The following is a 20,972-nucleotide window of genomic DNA, read 5'->3' on the forward strand; positions in this document are numbered from 1 at the left end:
ACTGCCATATCTAATAAAGGAAAAAGCAGAACCTTTGTCTTCCAAAGGCAGCACTAAAATGCAAACAAGTCACCTATTTCCCACTTGCCTTTTCATCCTATTTTTATATTTATATCTTGCCCCAATGGATGAGTCTAGGAGGGGCTGGGCTCATCCTCTGTGCTAGTTCATCAGCCTGACATGATCACTCCTTGTCTCCTTCTTAGCTGATAGTACATTCCAAACCTAATTGTTATCTCAGCATAGCAATTCCATTATTCAGCCTGACACAGCTCTCTCTCTCTCTCCCCCACTCCCTGTTAGCTGTTTGTTGTAGCAATGATATATTAATGAACCCTGAAAATAAATGAATAGATCAGAGTGCCACTTGTTCACAAGGAAGCTGATTTTTTAAATTCATTTCATCACCGAGGTTGCAGCAACAGGGGAACGATTTATGTTGTCAAGAGGAACACATGGCACATCCCAGTGACATGTTGTTTGAATGCAGAAGATTTCATGTTAGCATGAACACTCTTATTGATTTTTTTTCTGCCAATGAGTAAGGATTCTCCTAAACCTCCACTCCCTGGAGGCTCATTACAAGTTTAAATGTTTACCTCCTCTATTGAACAAGTTTTCATGAAAAATCTTCTTCTGACAAAATTTCCCCTTCCATCCATTTTCCAGAGTGTTAACTAATAATTGAATCCGTGGCACGTCCATGAGTGGTTAGAGCTAGCCAGGGTTCTCATTAATTAAGGCCCTGAACAAATTATCACATGATTTCTACAGACATAATAATTAACTGCAATTAGACCTAATAGGAAGAATTTACATTCCAGTTTACAGAAAATGTGGACTGGAATCTTGTGATCCTATGACTTTCTCCCTGTTACTCTCTGGGAATATAACATTATCCCTCTCATACCATTTCACTGATCAATGTTTATGCATTTATTCTCTCTCTCTCTCTCTCTCTCTCTCTCTCTCTCACACACACACACACACACACAGACACCAACGTAACTCAAGTTTGAAGTCTTCCTCCAGTTTAAGGAGTCTTCCTCCAACTCAAGTAGCTCTTTCATTGGAGAAAAACTACTTATTTGTTTACAAAAGTAAACTCTGCCTTTCTGTCCTCATCAGGGTTACCAAAGCAGTTAACGAATTAAAAACAAAAAGGTATTCAAATACATAAAACCAAACAAAAACTTCATTAAAGCATAAAAAATAATTAAAACATAGAACAGGAAGTTGCAATTACTGAGGGAACATGAGACAAAACAAAGAAGCCTTCACTCATTGGTTGAAGACAGCAAAAGAAGGGGACAGGGGAGAGTTCCATAGTGTGATGACCAAGAAGACTTTCTCCTGGGTTGCCGCATTCTGTACCATTTTAAGTTTTTGAACACTTTTCAAGGCCAGACTAATGTAGATCACACTGCAGTAATCTAATCTTGATCTAACTAAGCCATGAACCGCAGTAATCACATGAACCAGATCTTTTCTGCCCAGGGAATGCTGCAGCTAACTAACCAGATAAAACTGGTAGAAGGCACTCCTTGCCACAGTTGCCACCTGCTTAATTAGCAGCAGCAGGCCTGGGTCTAAGAGCACCCTCAAACTATGGACCTGCCTTCAATGGGAGTGCACTTCTATTCAGAATGAGTGACACAAGAATGAGTGACACAAGTTCAAGTCACACCTTTTGCTCACCAGTACTATTTGTATCTTGTTGGAATTAAGCATTTGTTTATAAGGCTACATCCACTTCAAAACTAGATTTCTGCACCCTTTCTGGGATTGTCGAAGCATGAGACAGAGTTGTGTGTCATAGCATATTGGTGACAGCCTAGCCATCACCAAATGACCTCACCCAGCCTAGCCTAATCTCCAGATGTCCTCACCCAGCAGTTTTATGTTGATGTTGAAAAGCCTAGCGGAACAAGATGGCGCCTTGCAAAACCCCACCGGTCATAGCATGAGGAGCTGAGCCAGCACTCCCTCATCAGAATCTTCTGAAACCTACTGTCCAAGTAGGACTGAAACAATAGCGAAAGGGAAACAAAGTTTTCCTACGGTAGCTGATTACTATATATCCTTAGGGTTCCCCTTTGGTGGGGAATGCCATTTAGAATCCATCAGATTTTCACTGAAGTAATCCAAAGCATGGTTTTCAGGACTGGGATTAGAAAGGAAAAAAACACACAAACTATTTTCTAATGACATTAGGATAATGTCCTGCTTGCCAAATTTATTTCCAAATCAAGCTGAAAGAAGTCTGCTCATCTGTGGCATCCACTATTCGCAGTCGGTCTGGAACCTCTTGTCATAGAGGGATGAGGCTCCAGGTCATTCTCTTTAGTCAGTGGGCACTTTTACAGAGATGACAAATCGCAAACCTCCAAGTTCTGTTCTTCTGAACAAACCTAACTAAAGGCAGCAATGTTCCACAGCATATATTTGATCAAAGTCACCAAGAATGCCCTACGGTTGAAGGCATGGATACATCTGGACTGATTATTTTCTCCACCCCCCACCTCTGCCCCCACTTAGCTCAAAGAAAGGAAGGGAAATCTCTGATTTCTGAAAATGCTATATCTGTCTGAACAGTTCAGTGGGAATAAAAGATTGTTTGCGAGATACTTTGCTCCTGGTGACTTGCAAACCCTCAGCTCTGCAAACAACACAGAGAATTCTGTGAGAAGAGCAACATTAAAATGCTGAGAAGGCAAGTTTGTTTATTTTTAGAAAGGCTCTAGGCATTGATTAAAAATAAAAATGGAAACAAACCCCTTGGGGTGAGAGAAAATCCACTGAGCCTATCAGGTTGGCAGGGTGGGTGGGTCTCAGTGTCACACAGAATCAAGCTGAAAGAGAGATGCAGGGCTTGGTTTCTAGTGGCTGTGGAAGTGCTGTGAAAAACTCAGTATTGTGCAGAAAGCCAGTCCAGTGTCTGAATTTTACTTACATTCTATTGAAAAATAAAGGCGACTGCTAACAAAGCAGCCGAAACCAAGTGAATATGGGATGCTTGAACTGGTAAAACAAATTTTCAGGCTTGTTTACATTTTACAGTTTTTAAGGTACAATGGAAAAATCCTGGATTATTAGTTCCAGGAGATCTAGAGAAAAGTTTTTTTAAAAAATTATTTTCACATAATGGCCAACAAATACAGCATATATATCTAGGCCGAAAAGGCTGAAAGGCTATACCTTGCAGGACTCACTGACAATTCCACTGCCCAGTGTTCTTTGCAGCAGGTGCTGTGTCTCATCCTATTAATTTCTCCCATGTGTTTGTGTAAAGTCCCAGTTACTCCAAGCTTGACCAACTCTCTTGCTTCTTTGGCTTTTAAGTTTTTGACTAGGAAGGACTTGTCTATTAATCAAAGAACAGCATAATGAATATGAGGAATTTATTATTTATTAGCCTTCTTCTCTCCCCTCTGCCCCAATGTCATGGTTTCTCTTTCCCCAATCACTGCTGTACTCTCCGGGACTGCCACAGCTCCCGATTACCCCCACCCATGTCTCTGACATCAGACCTGACATGACTCCTGGCCTTCAGCTCTGGGCCTGTCAAGGCATCACTCTCCCTAATCACCACTGCCATCAATCGGGCTGTCACCCTCCTAATCAGTATTAAGCTTAGCACAGATCCCAGCCTTGATCTCTGGACCTCAGAGGGCTAGCTATAAGGGGGTGGGGGGTGCGCCCCCAACGCTGCCTCCTACCCCCTCGCCAGGACTGGCCCTGCCCCTCCAGCTTGGCCTGTTTTCAGCTGGCAGAAAGCTGTTTTCAGCCAGCAGAAAAAGGTATATGGGGGGATGGAGGCGGGGCTGCATGTGTGTGTGTGTGTGTGTGTGTGCGCCACCATTTTGCCACCCAGCCACCATTTTGCCATCGGTGCCGTTTTCTCCCTACACCCTTGCCAGGTGTAACGTAAAAGGCGCTTATTATACTGCGCTGCCACCAATGTAACGTAAAGGGGACACCACCCTGACTGGGGAACACAGACACTGACAGAAAGAAACACTGGAACAGATTTTAAATGAACAAAACTGAAAATGTTTATTTATGGCTTGAAAGAGAGGCTTCTCAGGTGATTTGAGAGGTTTCAGAAGCTTGTCGGTTACAGAATAAGTTTGTCTTAAGCTTAGCGGTTGCAGAAGGAAAAACTTATTTCTTGAGATGTTACTTCACAGATACTAGATGGTCTCTGTTCCACACACCCCTTTCTCATTCATATACCCCAAGTCTAAGTCTGGTAGGACTGGCACACACTAGCCACCTACCCTCTCAGTCCCCTACTCAGGCCTAAAATCCCCCCTTTCGGACTGGACTTTTGGTGACTGGGTTTAGAACAGGGGATGGACAGACTATGTCTGGGCAGGCTAGCTGCCAGGCACCTGAGCGGCGGTTCACACTCCACCAAGACTCAGGGCCTTCCACACACTCCCTCAAGCTTCCTCAGCTTGAGTCAGAAATCCTTCTCTGTCAGAGCTGACAGACTGCCCAACTCTGCTCTGCTCTCTGACAGCCTCTGATCAGAACTGAACTCCACTCTCCGTGCTGTAAGCCCACTGGCTCCCCCTAGCTTTTTCCCAACGTTACTGGACCTTTTTCAACCAATCAGGTTGGTTCTCTACTTGTGGAGCCTTTTTCTCTTTTTCTGGCTGTTGCTAAGGCCTTCTCCCTTTGGCCTGCTGTACGCCAGCCCTTCAGGGTGGGGCAAGTTCGTTACACCAGGCTTAGCACAGCTTCTCCCACCCAATCAGTGGTGCTTCTGAAACACACACACACACACCACCCATCCTTGCTGCCTGGAGATATATGTGCAGACACGTGTGCAGACAACACTTTTGTTTTAGGGCAGATTTAAATCCTCCAATGTACTGTCAATTGTTTTTAGATTTTTCTTTGGAGAAAAATCTCTTTTCTATCATTGTGGGCAGATATAGATATCTACAGATGAACCCATGTGTGGCTATTAGATTTATAGATTAAACACAAGCCTTCACATGACAGGTTTATTGGGTAACTCTAACAAAATGGCTGCCATGGCTGTGACACCACTGTAGGGAACCTTTGCTATTGAAGTAACTGTAGATCCTAGTAAAACCTCCATCAGCAGCATGTTTTAGATTGTTAGCTGTGACCCAGCAACATCTGTGTTAGTTAAGTATGTTGCCATTGTAAGAGGGAATGATTGCAAAAAAAAAAGAAAAACCTAATAAAATTAACATTCTGTTTGGTAAATTGGCTGTAACCAAGGCTGCATTTGTAGTAAGAGTCTGCTGTATCTGTTCATTCCACTAAAACTACAGGCCAAAAGCCCACTTTCTGCCTGGTAAATTACAACCCCTATTCACCTCCTACTTACCAATTAGCAAAACATGGGAAAATCTTTTTCCCATCTCTATCTTTTTGTGTACCAACTTTTTCTCTGGCTTATGCTTTGGCATTGCTTTTTCTCTTGACCAATGTCTTTCACATCTCTCTCTCTCTCTCTCCATCCACCTCCTTCCTAATACATGTGCTTTTGTAGCCAAGGTTGCTGCAAGAAGCTAATATTGAGTCAAGTTCTCTACTGTGTGATCCATGTAGCCAGAAGCTTCTCTGACCCAAAATTAAATAAGTTTGGTCTTTGATACAAACTCAATTTGATTGAATGAGCACAACCAAGAGGGTGGTGGCAGTACCCCCTTTTATAGACAAGGTGCTCCAAGGGAAGATAAATGTTCAGCTCCAGGGGTTGTTAGATGAAACTGATTTTCTATATCCATTTCAATCTGGTTTCTGGCTGTTTTTGTACAATAACTTCCTTGAGTGCCCTGACTAATGGCCATCACCAGGAAAAGTATATATGGAATGTGCCTCTGTCGAGACTTCTGGTACACCCATCAGCCTTTAGTACCGTCAACCGCGTTGTAGTCTCATATGACAGGCTGATATGGGAATCGGGGGCACCATATGACAGACTGATATGGGAATCGGGGGCTTATCTGTCAAATCTGTTCCAGAAGATGATACTGGAGGGACAATCACTCTGTACTATAGTTCCACAAGTTCCACAATGGATACATGTTTGTTTTGTCCTACATGCTATTTTCAGGTCTTTCACATCACTTGCTACCTATCCTTTTAACTGGAGATGGTGGAGGTTGAACCTGGGACCTTAATCACGTCAATTGGATGCTCTACCATGGAGCCATGAATCCCTCCCCAAGCTGCAAGGGACACAAATGAACAGTCAGGGTAAGATGTCTGAATGAGCAGACCAGCCTGCAAGAGCCAGAGGCAAGAATAAGAATTCATTGCAGGCAGGACAGAGTTCTCAGAAGACAGACTGTTGGATAGAATCTCTAAGCTCAGTCTGGAACAAGTCCTCGAAGGCTAGTAAGTTAACCGAACTCAGGAAGATTACAATCCAGTTTTTATGAAGTATGAGACTCTGAGACTGTATTAATGGATCCTCTGCAGAAATCCAGCTCTGATCTTCCCTCAGTAAGAGGTACCGGTATATTACTATATCCTTTCTCTGATCAGATACAGATTAAACAATCACAATATGGGTCTGGATACCCTTGGAGACTGTTCAGAAACTCCAGTAGTGGAAAATACAGAAGCAAGATTACTGGTTAGCATAAAATAGGGAAAGCATGTTCTGCCAATTTAAAAAGATTTTCACTTACTGCATGTTTGTTTTTCAATAGAACTCAGTCAAAACGTTTAAAGTACTAAACTGCCAGGAGCAGGACACTTAAAGAATTGTCTGCTCCCATGCATACAAGCTCAGCAACAGAGATGTTCTTGTGAAACCCTTATCTATGGGATCTCCAGTTTCAGAGTGAGATGGGTAGGCTACCATAGCATGTAGGCTACCAGAGTGAGATGGGTAGGCTATCATAGCATGTGAGGTAAAAATCTACTTAATAAAATTACATGCACACAAACTCACTTGACAAGGCATGTCATTTCAGAGATCCTGTACAATGGACAATGTTTGCATACTGAGAAGATCTGCCCTTGCTCAAAAAGCAAGTTCTATGCTGGAGATTATTATGAAAGTGACTGAAAATAAAACCGCCTGGATGGTGCAGTCTCATTTGAAATACTGTGTGAAATTCTGGTCACCAGACCTTGAAAGGATCTTGCAGAGTTGAAAAAAAATACAGCAGAGGGTTGGAGCACCTTTCCATTGAGGAACAACTGAAGAGTTGGGACTTTTCAGTTAAAAAAAGAGATGACAAAGGAGGGACATGATAGGAGTTTATAAAATTATACATGAGGTAAAGACAGTGACAGAAAGAACTTTTTAACCCTTTTCCAATTTGAGGGCATCTAATTTGAGGACATTAATTATGCTGATGGGCATTAGATTCAGGATGAGTCAAAGGAAATTCTACTTTATTCAACGAGTGATGAAAATATAGTGATGGCCACATGGAGAGGTGGCTTCAAAATGGGATTGGACAGATTCATGGAGGCAACTAGTGATAGGAGACAACCTCTGAATACTAGTGACAGGAGACAACATCAGGGGAAGCCTCAATCTCTATGCCCTGTTGTTGCCCCTCCAGAGTAACTGTTTGACCACTGTGTGAGACAGGATGCTGGACTAGATGGATCTCTGGTCTGATTCAGATGGGCTCTTCTTATGCTGTTTACAGACAATGAAATGTACTACATTTCTTAAGTAACTGTGTTTTGCACCCAAAGTATAACATCAGTTTAACAGATACAGGCAGAGGCCAAGCATCATTTCTCCAGGCCTCCCTACAAAATTGCATACCTTCCCATACATATAATCTTACAGTCATGAGCAACCCCCCCAAACAAAACAAAATGATTTTATTTCTGAAATGTCATAGATAGAACGTAACATGGTAATAGGCTTGGAGTTCTGGACTTCTGGGCCATGGCAAAATATATCTGGCTTTACTCCACAGGGTTCTCAATAAAGAAGCTCACAGTGAATGCTGGAAAACGGCAACACAAGAGCCACATGACTTCTTAGTTCACAGTCCTAAACTGATTGCTGAAAGCTATTAATATCCTTGCCAGTTTTCCACCAATGAAAGCATTAGAGTAAACAAAGTTTTCATAAGACTCTTGCCCCATACTGGTCTACAATCCAGAGAAATCAAGTATAGACTAATTACTTTCCTGTTTTAATTAGTGTGCTGGCCATAGGGCAGGAAGGACACCCCTCTACTGACAACTGAGTCTGACAACCAAGACTAGGTGATCAAGGCCAGTAAAAGTTTACACTGTTTTTGCATTAAAAATGCCACAAATTAAAGTAATAGGAAATCACACATTGTTTTATTTGTATTGTCGAAGGCTTTCACCGCCGGAATCAGTTGGGTGCTGTGTGGTTTCCGGGCTGTATGGCCGTGTTCTAGCAGCATTCTCTCCTGACATTTCGCCTGCATCTGAAGATGCCAGCCACAGATGCAGGCGAAATGGCAGGAGAGAATGCTGCTAGAAATTGGCCATACAGCCCGGAAACCACACAGCACCCAAATTGTTTTATTTGTTCCTCTTCATTGTAATAGGGGGAATGTGTTAAATTAAGAGAAGCAAAGGGGAACAAGAAACATTTTTAAGAATACAAATGTGGAAGAGAGTTCAACTACCAACAGTGGAACTTTATTCCCTGTAAAATGTTCAAATGTACAAAATCACACATAGTAAAAACCCATCCCAAATGGATTAATTTTACACTTAAAGGAACTATCCCTTGATACCCATGGAACACTTTCATAATTTGGTGCATCATGAAAAACCAGGAGATTTCCCCCATATTCAAATAGGACAATAGATCAAGATTTAACATAGGATTATGACCTTCATATCTGGGGTACCAGTAAGATGGTGTGGGCAGCTAGTATGAAGGACAGATAGAAAGTGGTACCCCTCATTCTGCTCGGAGCCTTTCAAGAGACACCATACCAGTATGCTATTTTCACCTGTTTCATGTAACCCATTCTGATGCCAATGATCCTTTATGTGGCTTAGTTTTATGCTAAATGGAGGAATCAGCAAAGACAGAATGACTTCAAATAAAACTCATGCTACAGCAACATGAATGTGTGACTGCCTCACATTTAAAGACAGTCATTCTTTTTGGTTACCCTGGAGATATAAATTAAACAATAATTATTTTCTCTTGTGTTCTTCCAGTGGCAGCAACTAATGGGGGCTGAAACAGAAAGCACAGTAGACACAAGGCAGGGAATTCAAACCTCCTCATGCACAAATGGCAGTATTTTGGAGTTAGTGCGGGAAACAATATAACTGCCTACAAATTAATAAATGTTATGCAGATATAAATAATCATATACAGACTAACAGACTAACAAAGAATGAAACAGAACAGGACAAAGTTCAATCTGTTTAGCTATTACCTCCGTGATTCGTGGGTTGGAGCACTTGATGTTCCTGCTTGACCAGTCAAGCCACCTTCCCCATCCTCCAATAGATGAGGGGCAATGCTGACGCAGAGTACACCTCCCTTCTATGGTGCACCAGCCACACTCAAATTTCTGGTCTGCTTTCAGGCACAATCCACAGCTTTCCCGCTGGGCAGCACATTTATACAGATGAACTACAGAGACAGAAAATGTACATAAAGTGAAGGTAAAATGTAAGGTGTATATGCCAAACCAAAGAATCAACTGCTCATAAAGCTGCAAGCTATAAACTGGGAAGTGTATCAACTAACAATTTATCTACATTGAGTTCTGCAAAGTATTGTTTGAGAGAAATATGCAGTTCAAACAGTAAGTAGTTTCAGGGAGAATGAAAGATGCTGCCATTGGAATGATGTCCTATACAATTGCTTGTGTCCAGGTATTTACCCATAATTACTCTCCGTTCAAGAATATTTTTAGCTTAAGGATTGCACTGTATATCTCCCAATCAATTGGATTTGAAGTTGCAGGTAATGTACCTTTGTCCAAGGAATCTTCATTCTCATATTTCAGGCAGAGAGGACAATGTTTGAGAGACATTGAAAGGCTGAACACAGTTCTGGATCTATTTTTTTCTTCTTATTCAGTAGAGATGAAACGTACAAAGCCGGTAGGCCTCTCCAAAGAGAATCCCCATCCATATGGCAGGCAGAACAGAAAAAGAGTCCCCATTTTCAGGCCATTAAAATTCTTCCTTGCACAGCAGACACACGAGTGATAAGTTTTCTTTGTATCTTTTCCCACTGCTGGGATTCCAGATCTATTTCTAAATAGAAATGGCATATCCCTGTACAGCCCCTATCTATTCAATCTGACCTTGAAGTCCTGCGGCTGGGAAGGGCTTCCAGGCTGGACACTTCTGACTTTTTTAGTTCACATGTGGGGGTGAGGATCTTGCTAATCATATAATCAACTGCTTGGTGCCTTTTTCGTCAGAACTGTCTTCTTCTGTTCCTTACATGTCTGCAATAAAATCCTTGAAAAACCTATAAGCGGTTTATTGTCTGATCTGGGAATTGACAATAGGGCACCCTTCTCTAAACAAGCTCAGACCAACTTACAACACATTAACGGGCATTGTTACATATTAATTGCTGCATCTTAATTTATATTATTGAGAAATTATTGTATTTGATTTTATGTTTATTTGTATTTGAATTGTATGTTGTTCACCGCCCGGAGCCCTTCGGGGATTGGGCGGTATATAAGTTTGAAAAATAAATAAATAACAACAAATTAATAAAATAATAAAATCAACAGTTCAAATCAGAATTTCCCAATATAATATCCACCAATGGCACCTGTCAATTTTAACATAGAAGAGGGAAATAGGGAGAGAAGCGGAAGGTGGGGGGGGGGGGAGCTTTGTTGAAATGCTGTTGCTGCCCTCAACTGTAGGCCTGGCAGAATAGCTCCGTCTTGCAGGCTCTGTGGACTTGTGATAGGTCCCACAGGGTCTGGGTTTCATTTTGCAGAGCATTTCATCAGGCCAAGCTAAAAAAGCTCTGGCTGTGGTTAAGGACAACTACATAACTTTTGGGTTGGGGATAACCAGTAAATTTGGGTGCTGTGTGGTTTCCGGGCTGTATGGCCGTGTTCTAGCAGCATTCTCTCCTGACGTTTCGCCTGCATCTGTGGCTGGCATCTTCAGAGGATCTGATGTTGGGAAAGCAAGTGGAGTATATATCTGTTGGAGTGTCCAGTGTGGGTGGAGAAACCTTGTCTGTGAGTAACAAAGAAGGCAACTTGATGAAGGGAACCACTGATCGCATCAAGGGAACCACTGATCGCATAGGAAAACTGATGAAGAAGCACAACCTACAAACAATCTACAGACCCACTAAGAAAATTCAACAGATGCTACGTTCAGCAAAGGATAAGAGGGATCCTTTAGCTACTGCAGGAGTCTATCGCATACCATGCAGCTGTGGACAAGTCTACATAGGAACCACCAAACGCAGCGCACAGACACGTATCAAAGAACACGAAAGGCACTGCAGACTATTTCAGCCAGAAAAATCAGCAATAGCAGAACACATGATAAACCAACCTGGACATAGAATATTATTTGAAAAAAACAGAAATTCTGGACCACTCTGAAAGCCACTACGTCAGACTACACAGAGAAGCAATTGAAATCCATAAGCACATGGACAATTTTAACAGGAAGGAAGAAACTATGAAAATGAACAGAACTTGGCTGCCAGTGTTGAAAAATACTAGAGTCAAGACAGTGTCTAACCAGCTCCACACAAACACAGGATGACCATAGACAAAAGAAACAAAGGCCAGGATACTTCTATTCAGATGCTCCCACCAGTGACCTTGCTATCTCCAGTGTTACGCCCAGGCTATAGTCTTCATTGTTACTCATACTTCTATTCAGATGCCCTCAACTATTGACCTGGTTGCCTTCTTTGTTACTCACAGACAAGGTTTCTCCACCCACCCTGGACACTCCAACAGATATATACTCCACTTGCTTTCCCAACATCAGATCCTCTGAAGATGCCAGCCACAGATGCAGGTGAAACGTCAGGAGAGAATGCTGCTAGAACACGGCCATACAGCCCGGAAACCACACAGCACCCAAGTGATTCCGGCAGTGAAAGCCTTCGACAAACCAGTAAATTGTTCTCCGTAGGGTGAAGCATCTCCTGGGAGTGTATTTGGAGAGGCAGTCCCATAGATACTAGGGTTTGAGACCACTCAGGGTTTCAAGCATCCACACCAAAACCTTGAACTTGGCTTGGTACTCCACCAGAAGCCAGTGCAGCTGAAGAAGCAATGGATGGATGTATTCATGCCACAAGGTCCCTGTAAGGACCTGTGCAGCTCTATTTTGAACCAATTGTAGTTTCTAGGTCAGTCTCAAGGGCAGTCCAGCATAGAGCGAGTTACAAAAGTCTGGAGATGACTGTTGCATGGATCACTGTGGCTAGGTCAGGATGTGACAAGTAAGGTGCCACTGACCTGGCCTGGTGAAGATCGCAAAATGCCAGTTGTAGCTTGAACCTCCATACATAAGGAGGCATCAAGTAACACTCCCAAACTCCTAACAGCTAGTAGTGGTATTAGCTGCACTCCATTATTAGCTGGGAGGTGGCCATTTCCCACTCTGACATCGCAACCCAGCCACAAGACCTCTGTCTTCAATGGATTTAGCTTCTGCCAGCTCTGTTTCAACCTCTGTCACTACAACCTCTAGACAACTGTCCAAAATATCTGGGGTGGAGTCTGGGTTGCACCCATTAACAGATATAGCTCGGTGTCATCAGCTTACTGGGGACAACCCAGCTGGAAACTCCAGATCAGCTGGGCAAGGGGATGCATACAGATGTTAAACAGTATCGGGGAGAGGATTGCCCCTTGTTGGACACCAGACAGCAATACCAGCGCTGAAGGGCAGACTCATGCATAATTTGGCCCTCCTGTGGCTACTTTTAGATGGGATCTTCTTGAAGAGAGATCTGATCCTTATCAACCCTTGTCCTGTTCTTCTATATGCAATTAAAAATATTTAAACATTTTGGGAAGATGGAGCATAGTGCAAAGTAGAGGGGCTGCCAATATGTGGTTGTGGGAGGGAAGACAACAGAGCATGATCTCTGGTCATACTCCCAAGTGACACTGCAGCACTTGTGCCTTACAGTATATACAAACATAGTCTTTACCTCTGACTAAACATGCCAAACTTGGGAGCAGTGAATTGAAACCTTTGCCTGTATTCTGCCTCACCTTCTCCCATAGCATGCAAGCTAAGAACTGTCCTGCTTCTTTAATCAAAATAACGCTTGATAGCTACATCAAAGTACTTATGACCATCTTCCCAAATCCAGAGGAACAGCATTGTGACTGGAGAAAAAATGCTTTAGGGGGTAATCATTTTTTGTGACTTAAATATAGGCTAACTGTTCTGGCTGGACACAGTCCCTTTCAGTCACAACTTCTATAATGTCAGCCTTTCCCCTTGACTCCCTGGAAAAATGAAACGTAATGGAAACTGAAAGCAGAGTGCAGTCACAGACATTGTAGTACCATCAGAAAAATAATTATATTTGTCATAGTCATTTTGGATCCATGAGATGGAGGAAATTTAATTTGGATTTATTACCCTTCTGAGGCTAACCTGCAAGGCATATTCTGTTTGCCATTGTCCACATCAGAAACCAACCTAAAAAGCTGCCATTTACCCATATGTTGCTTCATTCCAATGAAGCAAATGTGAACTTAGCAGGGGCATTTCTGGCCAGGCCTGTATGGGAGAAAGGGGTTAATGCTTCTCTGCAGTTCTGAGCTGAATTTGGCCTGCTATTTTGAAAGGAAAACCTTGGAAGGCTGTTATTTTGAAAGGAAAAGCTAAGAAGACCCAATCACAGATCTCCTAGCATCTTATCTAGTTAGCTCTCTCAACCATTTGCAAAGCGATTTGATTTGGATGAGCTACATACAGTATCAAGACACACTTTAGTGCAATATTCTTTCAAAGAAAATGAAGCATCTATCTTCTAGTTACCAAACTAAACACACATAAAATAGCAAACCAAGGCCCAAAATTGCACATTATAAATTGCTGTTACTGATTTAGCAGCTCCCTCTTTAGATATTAGCTAATAGTGTCTGCCTGGATTCAACCAAAAGTAAAAGTCCAAAGCTATTGGCAAGGTTATGTAAGGTCCTTACGAGCACACAAGAGTTTGAACAATGGGGGCATATAAACCCTTCTTCCTGTTGAACCTTTCCCCAGATGTTCTTAGATATTATTTCTTCCATGCTTGATTTGGAAGACAGCCTTCAAAACCTCTTTGTTTAGTTTCCTCTACTGATTTCAACCAAGAAAGACCTCATTGAAAACAATGTCTCCATTCCCAGGGAGTCTGGAAGGACTTCCAATATATCAGGTTCCACAGTAAACTTCAAAAGCACTCGAAAGCAAAATATAGCTCAGATGGGAACAAATGGGAATCCGTTAAATGGATGTCCTTGTAGCCATAAAAACCACACTCTTTAATGGGTATTCATTTCAGGGAACAAGCCTGCTGCTTTCAGAGGTCTTATTTTGGTCAGAACTGCCACAATGTTGCAGTCAAATTCTAAATATGTTTACTTAGAAGTAAACATACTGTATTCAATGAAGCTTACGCCTAATAAGTGTTCACAAGAATGTAACTTTGATCATATAATTGACTCTGACAGCATGTATATTTTTCTAGGCATTCCATTTAGTACAACAGCTATCATTAAACTGCTTTTTCTTTCTTTATTCTCCATTAAGTGTGGATCTAGTAAGTCACATGTGACTATTTTTCCCAACCACCGATGACTGTTTTCAGTGATCCCAGGTCACATATGCACATCCTCTGATCTTTCAGCCAGCTCAAGATGATGGCCAGTCCGTAGTCAGAAATCCTACTTTTTCAAGACTTTCAACCCAGAGGTGTAAAATCATGGACCACCTATGCTAAGTCTTTACTTTGCTGTAGCTATAACTACATTGCAATGGGGGGGGGGGGGACTGCAGTGTGGCTTTTGGCCATAGTTCTAATCTTATTTTACACCCTTGTGCAAAGTACCTTTTCTGTACTGTTTTTAAGGGGGTAGTATTACCAAAATGAAGAAAGTCATGCAATGGTATTTACATCAGTTAAAAGATAGGGTAAATTTTCTGTTTCACCAGAAAAGAATATTGTAGTGGTAGAAGAAAAAAATGCTTTCTACCAGCTTTATCTAGTTCACAGGCTGCCTCCCTTCTTGGACCCAGTGAATCTGGTAATGCTGCTCCATGTAACAGTAACTTGACACTACACTACTGTGATAAGTTCTGCTTGGGGCAGCCTTTGAAGACAATTTGAAAACCTCAGCTAGTGCAAAATGCAACAGTCCTCTTACAAGTGGGGCCAGTTACTTGGCACATTTTGAATCTATTTTAAGATCTCTGCGTTGGTTGTTAGTTTCTGAGTTCAATTCAAGGTGCTGGTTGTAACCTTTCATGGCCTATAACCCATATACTTGGAGGAACATATTTCCCAGTATCAATCCATGAAACAGCTCTGTCCCTTGGACTAATACCTATTGGTTATTCCCTCCTGCAGTGTAGCTAGGACAGTCCCCATTAGGTCTAGAACTTTTCCATTGGCTGGTCCTACTTTATGGAACTGCTTTCCTGAGGCTATTAGAAAGGCTTCTATTTTTTTTAGTTTCCACAAATTGTGAATGGTGGAATTATTCTGGAGGGATTTTGACACCTAATCTTTAATTATATATGTTTGTTTGATGTAATGGAATTTTCATTGTGCATTTTTTATTATTGTTAAAATGGGACTTGAGTCTCATTTTAAAAAAAAGAAAATAAGGATTATGAAGGCATTCCCTGTCCACCCCCCTGTGATTTAGAAAGTGACAAGAAGTGTCATAGTGAAGTCCAATGGAGAAAAAAACCTAAGGAATGCACCCAGCCTTTCAAATGACTGTACAGACAATTATGGATGGTCTTGGTGTGATATGAGAAAGTTTGTCTTGCACAAACATTTTTTCAATACACTTGTGGGACTGTATTTCTGCTTTGGTCAGTCAAACTTAAACAATTATATACAGTCTTTTATTACTAGAAATCCTTAGTGGTCAATGTTTGTAACTATATAAAACCAATTCAAAGAGACATATGTACAATTTAGACATGCATGCATGTTACTTTGCACATGCATATTGCTTTGTGCCAATGTCATTTCTGGTCAAACAAATTTTGGAAGCCTCTGAAACAATTTAAAAACTGTTTCTCAGTAACAACACATACATACCATGGGACAAGCACACAACCATGAATTGCTGCTTTTTAATTTTTTTAAAAATGCAGATGCTCACGTATAAATTTGCACTGATTTCCACCAAATCTTCCTTCGAGACTTGGGAGAGCCACCTCCCCCCCTTTAAAGTGCCAGCACTCAATGCCAGTGAGTACTGCCACAAAAAAAAAAGTTCTGCCATGAACTATGATTTCTCTTTCAGATAACCCTTACATATTTATGAAGAAGATCTATGAGGAGCCATTCTATGAGGAACAACTTAGGTAGCTAGGTATGTTTAGTCTGAAGAAGAGAAAGTTAAGGGGTGATGTGATAGCCATGTTTAAATATTTGAAGAGATGTCATGTTGAAGAGGGAGCAAGCTTGCTTTTTGCTGCTCCAGGGACTAGGACAAGAAAAAATGGATTCAAAGTGCAGGAAAAGAGATTCCGCCTAAACATTAGAAAGAACTTCCTGATAGTAAGAGCTGTTTGACAGTGGAATGCAGTGCCTTGAAGAGTAGCTGGGCCTGTTGCAGTGGTGGGATCCAAAAATTTTAATAACAGGTTCCGATGGTGGTGGTAACCCCTTCTCGGCACTCAGAAAAAATTAGTAACCACTTCTAGAGAGGTGGTGAGAACTGGTTGGATCCCACCTCTGGCCCAAAATATGACGAGAGGAATTTCCTTATGAGGGATGAAGGCATCACCTCATGTCAACCCTCCCAGGAACATGCCCACCCATGAGATTTCCCTGGGACTTCTTGATGAGTGGGACTCGGTAACTTCTTAAGAAGAGACAGCTAAAGGCTAAGGAGGATGTGCCGGGCTCTCTCTGCTATGCTGTGGATTCAACCTGGCAGCCCCAGCTTCTGACAGTTGCTTCTTGTTCATTATACTTAACAGGAAGGCTCTGCTATACATCCTACCTTTTACTCAGCTATGATTGAAGAAGACATAGGAGCTTTCAACAACAGCACCCACTACACTAAACACCGTGCATTGGGAGATTGCTCTGCTGGTTTGACTATTATTATATCCCGTGAAAGCACTCTGCCTTGGTTGGCTATACAGGCCAGGTTTGTATGTTTAACTGAGGCTCTGTGAGTTCTTGGCTTCACTGGCTTTATAGTCAATTTTTACTTGCAGTCATTTAATGATTGTATTTTGCATTTATTATATAATATTGTATGCTTCTTTGAATGTATTTCTGGGGAAAATATGTGCTTTATAAATATATGAAATTTGTATACCCATATGCCTGTGCAATTTTTAATCTTTTCTATTTTCCTCACTAAATTGTTATTCAGAGACATCCCATTTGGACTGTTTCAAGAGATGTCACACAAAGTGTTCCTGGGGCATGTTTGGGACATCTAAGTAAAAAAGGCTATTTGGATTTTGAAAAATGGTTTTATTTCACACTACAAAATCCATTGTAATTATGTAGCCTTCAGCAGGTCTGAATTGAAAATAAACACAGAATCCCTGAACTTCCTCATCAGATTTCTATCTAGCCCGTAACATCAAATAACACAAAGACATCAAATAAATTGATATTGTTACCTTTCAAATTTTCTGGGTTGTCAATGATGAAATTTCCATTCCAAACCACAGCAAAATCTACTGCTAAGTTACTGATGTCCATTCCATCGTAGAGATACTAGGGAATAAGGGCATTAATACATTAATAACACTGTTCTGCATGAAAGTGAGAGAAGGGGAAAACCTATTGTTTATTTATTTGAATTCTAACAGTATATTGTTTAAGCAAGTGAGAAATGATCTGCATGATTGACGATATCTATCCCCTGCTGGTGGTGAGACTCACATCGTTCCATAAAGAGACAATTAAATCAGTCAACAGACCTGGAGAGAAGTAATAAACTAATTACCCATTCCATACAGGATGTTCTTACAACTCAGATCTTCGCTTGTCCAATAAACTCTCATCACTAATTTCAGAATTGACAAGATGAAAAAAGTGTGTCCCAAACAACATTATGAGAGCAGCACTGTGCTGCTGTATAGCATATAATTAGAAATATATTATAATGCTATGGAAAATATACTGCTCAGTGCAGCCTTGTTTTAGGCATTACACACAGAATGAAGATAAGAAAGACTTCTGTTCAGAAGTCACTTGCTCCAAGCTTCTTGAGTTGACATGGACTGCCATCTTCTTTATCATATTACAACCATAAAAGCTTCCTCAATAATTCTAATGGCATTCAAGATCTGGAAACATTAATGTCTAATTAGTAACAATATAAGGATGTTGTTTTCTACCATATTTTCGGATTGCTTATGGGTTTATGTGGAGGAAAACAAGCTTATAGCTTGTCTGAGGCTTATTTTACACATTCCCTTTTCTCAACATGAAGATGAAGATCTTGGCTTCTATGCCCTGTTTGTTGGCGCTTCAAAGTTACTGGTTGGTTGTTATGTGAAGCAGGTTGCTGGACTAGATGGACCATTGGTCTGGTCCACCAGGGTTTTTCCTAAATGTTTATGAAACTCATTGTCAAAAAGAATGAACACTTCAGAATTCACATTTTACTGCAAAAGTGTCATTTTGGACACAGATAAACTAATCAGAAATGTATGCAAAATAACTTTGAGGCACATGGCCAAGGGCAAAAATGTTACAAGAAAAAAATGAAAGAAGTCAGGGAGTAACAGCAATACCATAATAGACGCTGAAGCCTGTTCTTCTCTTGTAACTTGTGCCTATTATACTAGTCATTTTATACTCCCCAGCTGTTTGTGTGGCTGTGCTTATGATAAACAAGTGCATCCCAGACAGCATTCTGAACAGTTATATATGAGTCTAGGGGCCAATGAGACAGAACCATCTGAGTTTTTAGTTGCCAAAAAGCCCATTCATTATTTAACTGTCTGGATTCAGAATTAAGCCAAAACAAAGGGAGCTAAGAACATGCTCATGCAGACTGGGGAAGATTGGATTAATAATTATTTTGAGTTCTTACTGATGAAGTATTTAAGTACTTGAAAAGGAGTCAAACAAGAACATTTTATAAGCTTAGAAATCATTGGCTGTAGTCACCACCAAATGTGATGATCTATAAAAGATCTTTTGTTTTCTTACATGTAGGAACCACACAGCATTTGTGTATTTTCAGTAAAAGTATGTCCCAGGAAGCTGACAGCCCCAGTAATGAAATATGTTATCAGTAGCTTAAAAATGCAAGGAATTATTGAATACGGGTCTCTATGATGACTTAAGCAAATGTAGCTACTTTATCCTGAGTCAGAACATTTGCCCATCATGTTCAGAACTGTCTGCTTTGACTGGTATCAGCTCTTTGGGATCTCAGGTCACGAAGGGTCTTGTGGCTCCTGAAAGCAACAAAGATAGTCCTTGTGGGACTTGGAGAAGCAGTAAAAGCTGATTATCCTGACTGGTTGGATTGATTCCAGCATCTTTTTTGTCCATTTGGATACTCCTGTCAAATCATCCAAAGCCTTGTTTCTCACCAGGCAAGAATGCAGGCCCTTCTTGGTTGTGCTTTTCTCATGAAGGTTATTTTTCCTTCCTTCTCTCACTCTCATCCCAGTTTCTTACCCCTTTTCTCCCAGCAACAGGCAGCTTTCCAGTATTACACATTCTATCATATTGCTGGAGCCTGGAATTTGACAGTTCTCTGATAAGAAGGCTGCAATTCTCTTTATCTCTCCTGTGTGAATTAGCTTCGCCTTAACACCTTTGTCACATCCCCGCCCCAGCTCCCCCTTCCCTGACCCCCCACAGTCACAGACAGGAAGCTGACAGATAAAAGATCTTCTCAGGGGCCAGGAATCTAATTAAACACCTCACTTGCCTGTAGCACATTCCCTCCTGGAATTCAGGATTAGTTTAACCTCCTCTCTCCCTCTGTCTCTCCCTCTGTTTCATCACTTAGAATAATGCTTCCTTGTGCCTTTCCTTTACCTTCTACACTGTTGCCTCATGCATACTTGCTCCATCTTGAATGTTAGTCACTTCAGTACTTTGAAGATGAGGAACAGCGTGAGGAAGATCTCTCCAGAGATCAAATATCACACAAGACACATTTGCAAAAATAACCCCCTCCCACCCCCCAATCATGGACACTTGACAGAAAATCTAGCATTGTGCAATGCAACAGACAGGCATGATATCAAGGAGTGGGCAGTCATGACAAATGGATATAAGAAGTCAATGCCTCATACCTGGACATTTGTATACCCACTCCTGGGAGACCTTCTATTTATTGCATATTTGTTTAACTTGTCACACTAAACACACACACACACAAACACATACACCACTAAACTAAAGTGGTATTTCTTGTTGCTTTGGACAAGCCATGAAACACACATTACTTTACTTTAAAAGGGACAGAGGAGGAGGCACAAGTCTTACACAGTAGGACAAAACTTTGTTGGGAGTATTATATAAGTGAATGAACGGCTGCTCTAACGTAATCTATCAGGATGTTTCAATCTATGATTTAACTGAAGGCTGAAGAGACACTGAAAGTGGGAGATAGATAGTGCAACCCTAAAATGTGTTACAACCTTCTATGCCTACTGAAGTCAATGGGGTTTGAATGGTAAAATTCTGTTTAGGACTGCACTGAGAGTGTCATAATAAACAGGGATCACTAATTCATTTTCTTTCTGATAAATTATCATATAAATTCTAGCAAGGTCATTATTTCATATATTCTAGTCTAGATGTACAT

The 20,972-nt window shown here is 41.2% G+C and overlaps 1 protein-coding gene across 3 annotated transcripts in view; it reads right to left on the bottom strand.

Moving 5' to 3' along the window:
• PLXNA2 (plexin A2) overlaps positions 1 to 20,972 on the bottom strand; it is a 533,025-nt gene that overhangs the window by 139,097 nt on the left and 372,956 nt on the right. For all 3 annotated transcript variants that reach the window (XM_048496018.1, XM_048496021.1, XM_048496020.1), the window contains exons 11-12: positions 17,812 to 17,908; positions 9,399 to 9,598 (exon numbers count right to left, since the gene is read on the bottom strand). In XM_048496018.1, the coding sequence (XP_048351975.1) occupies positions 9,399 to 9,598; positions 17,812 to 17,908 (297 nt within the window). The remainder of the gene's footprint in view (positions 1 to 9,398; positions 9,599 to 17,811; positions 17,909 to 20,972) is intronic.

This window comes from Sphaerodactylus townsendi, linkage group LG05 (assembly GCF_021028975.2).
Source record: "Sphaerodactylus townsendi isolate TG3544 linkage group LG05, MPM_Stown_v2.3, whole genome shotgun sequence".
In the NCBI taxonomy this organism is placed as follows: domain Eukaryota; kingdom Metazoa; phylum Chordata; class Lepidosauria; order Squamata; family Sphaerodactylidae; genus Sphaerodactylus; species Sphaerodactylus townsendi.